The sequence below is a fragment of the Nematolebias whitei genome, chromosome 8 (assembly GCF_014905685.2).
Source record: "Nematolebias whitei isolate Nwh7 chromosome 8, NemWhi1, whole genome shotgun sequence".
In the NCBI taxonomy this organism is placed as follows: Eukaryota; Metazoa; Chordata; class Actinopteri; order Cyprinodontiformes; family Rivulidae; genus Nematolebias; species Nematolebias whitei.
The window spans coordinates 4,908,648-4,911,071 of NC_056505.1; the positions used below are offsets into that span (position 1 = coordinate 4,908,648).

General features: G+C 38.4%; 1 protein-coding gene across 1 annotated transcript in view; it reads right to left on the reverse strand.

Moving 5' to 3' along the window:
- Positions 1–269: 269 nt before the first annotated feature.
- fgf5 (fibroblast growth factor 5) overlaps positions 270–2,424 on the reverse strand; it is a 14,873-nt gene continuing 12,718 nt past the window's right edge. The window contains exon 3 of the mRNA XM_037680155.1: positions 270–684. Within this exon, the coding sequence (XP_037536083.1) occupies positions 337–684 (348 nt within the window). The 3' untranslated portion in view covers positions 270–336. The remainder of the gene's footprint in view (positions 685–2,424) is intronic.

The following is a 2,424-nucleotide window of genomic DNA, read 5'->3' on the forward strand; positions in this document are numbered from 1 at the left end:
TTGATATGTTGTTATTGTTTCTCTAGGGACCAAACGAGGGAGGATGATGAGATCGTCTTCACCACAGCTTGGATGAACAACGCATCAGCTGTTTCCATCCTTACTGTCATCGGCCTCACTTTGATTACAATTACAGCGTTAACGACATCAGTAACAGGTGATGTAGACAAATAAAAACAATCAGGACAGAGCAGCTCGAGTACAAAGACGACCTCCAACCGTTATCACAGTCTGATCAGGGACATCTCAGTATTTGTATCTGGCAGCGCTTTGAGGTTTTCCACAGTCTTCACAGATCCTCGGAATGATTTAAATGTTTGTAGAGTTTGAAACAAGCTATCCAAACCTGTATTTGGGCCAGTATTTGACCTGTATGCGTCTCGGGGCAGTTCTTGGTGGGACTTTAGGCGGAGTTGGTGGAGTTTTCCTTCTCTCTTTGCTCCTTTCTGTGATTTTGAAGCCACTTTCATTTTTCTTATGAAAGCTGGCCCTGGGTAAGAAGTGGGTGGAGACGTGCTGGGATTTGACCCGTGGGCTGGAGCCCATTTTAGCTTTCCCCCTCTTGTTGAGGGCCACAAACCACTCACGACCAGTCCTTTGGTTCCTGTGGGTCACAGAGGCGTACGTGTTGTAACTGTTCTCCTGGAAACGCTCCCTGAACTTACAGTCGTCTGAGAAAAATTCCTACAAAAAGAGAATAAACAGAAGTTATTAGCAAGTTTTATGTCTGCGTGTTGGATCATTTAATTGAAAATTAGAATAACTGTAAACACCGAGTCAGCATTTACACTTTTGTTGTTCTTGTTTTTTATGTCTAATTGTGCACACTTTGTGCAGTTTGAATTGTTAATCTATGAAAATGTTCCCCCCAGTAGGAAGATGGGTGCCAGTGGAGAATTTAGCCTCTTTTTAGGGGTGCTCAAGCACCCCTAAATGTGAACTCAGCACCCCTGAAAAGTAAATAAACCCTCATTGGGATTTTGTAAGGAAGCTCAGTTCTCAAACCTTAGATTCATCAAAATATTATCAGTAAGATCTTAAATACAAGATGGAGCTAGGTTGTTGAGAGCTTTGTAGGTTAGAAGTAAGATTTTGAATTAAATTCTGGATTTGACAGGGAGCCAATGGAGAGAAGCTAAAACTGGAGATATGATCTCTCCTACTAACTCCAGTTGACTCTGACAGCAGCATTTTGGATCAACTGAAGACTTTTAAAATAAGTATTTGGGCTCCCAGATAACAAACCATTCAAACCATTGCAATAGTCCAGTCTAGATGTGAGAAATGCATGAACCAGCTTTTCTGCATAATTTTAGATGTTTCTAATTTTAGCGATATTACTCCAGCAAACTGGAACTCCTCAGACTGATGAAGCCCTCTGGATAGAGGGTGAAACGTCTCTATAAAAAAGAAACTGTCCAGATGACCTGACTGAGAATTATTGGATTTGGTACCTGGATGACTGAGCATGAACTTTGTTACACAATTGGAAGAAAGTTCTAGTAAAATTTTTAATGTGGGGGATAAAAGACATGTCCTGATCAAAAATAACACCAAGATTTTTAACATTAGAACTGGAGGACAGATTAACGTCATCTAAGGAGGGAGAAAGACTGAAAAATTCATTCTTAAGGTGCTCGGATCCAAAAACTAAAACCTCAGTCTTGTCTGTGTTCAAAAGCAGAACATTTAGGGTCATCCAGGTTCTTGTGTATTTAAGCCATGCTTGTAGTCTAAGTATATGTATAAATATATATATATATATATATATATAGATAGATAGATATTCCTGTTTTTAGTTTTCTACATTCACCTTATAATCTAGCTGTTTTTGTTACTTTTTTTTGCCATCTAATTTGTAAAAAGTAAAATCTGTATGCCTTTTTTGTGGCTGTCTATTGTTGTCGCTGTTGTCATCATTCTTTGTTAAAATCAGGTCTCTCTTGTAAATGAGTCCTCGAGGCTCAATGGGATTTACCTGTCTAAATAAAGGTTGAATGAAAAAAAAATGTATAAAATATACATACATAAATAAAAGTATCTGTGTACAATCGGCATAACAATGAAAATTTATCCCTTGCTGTTTAATAACATTACCTAATGGGAGCATGTACAAGGTAAAGAGTATTGGTCCAAGCACTGAACCTTGAGGAACTCCATGACTAACTATGGTGTATGAAGAAGATTCATTATTTATATTTACAAAGTGGAATTTATCAAATAATAGAACCGTTCCTGTAATTCCAATATATTCAAGTCTCTGTAATAGAATATTGTGATCAACTGTATCAAATGCAGCACTGAGGTCTAACAGGACCAGCGGAGACACCTGTCCATTGTCAGAGGCCATGAGAATATCATTAGTAACTTCCACCATTGCAGATTCAGTGCTGTGGTGAGCTCTAAAACCTGACTGAAACTCTT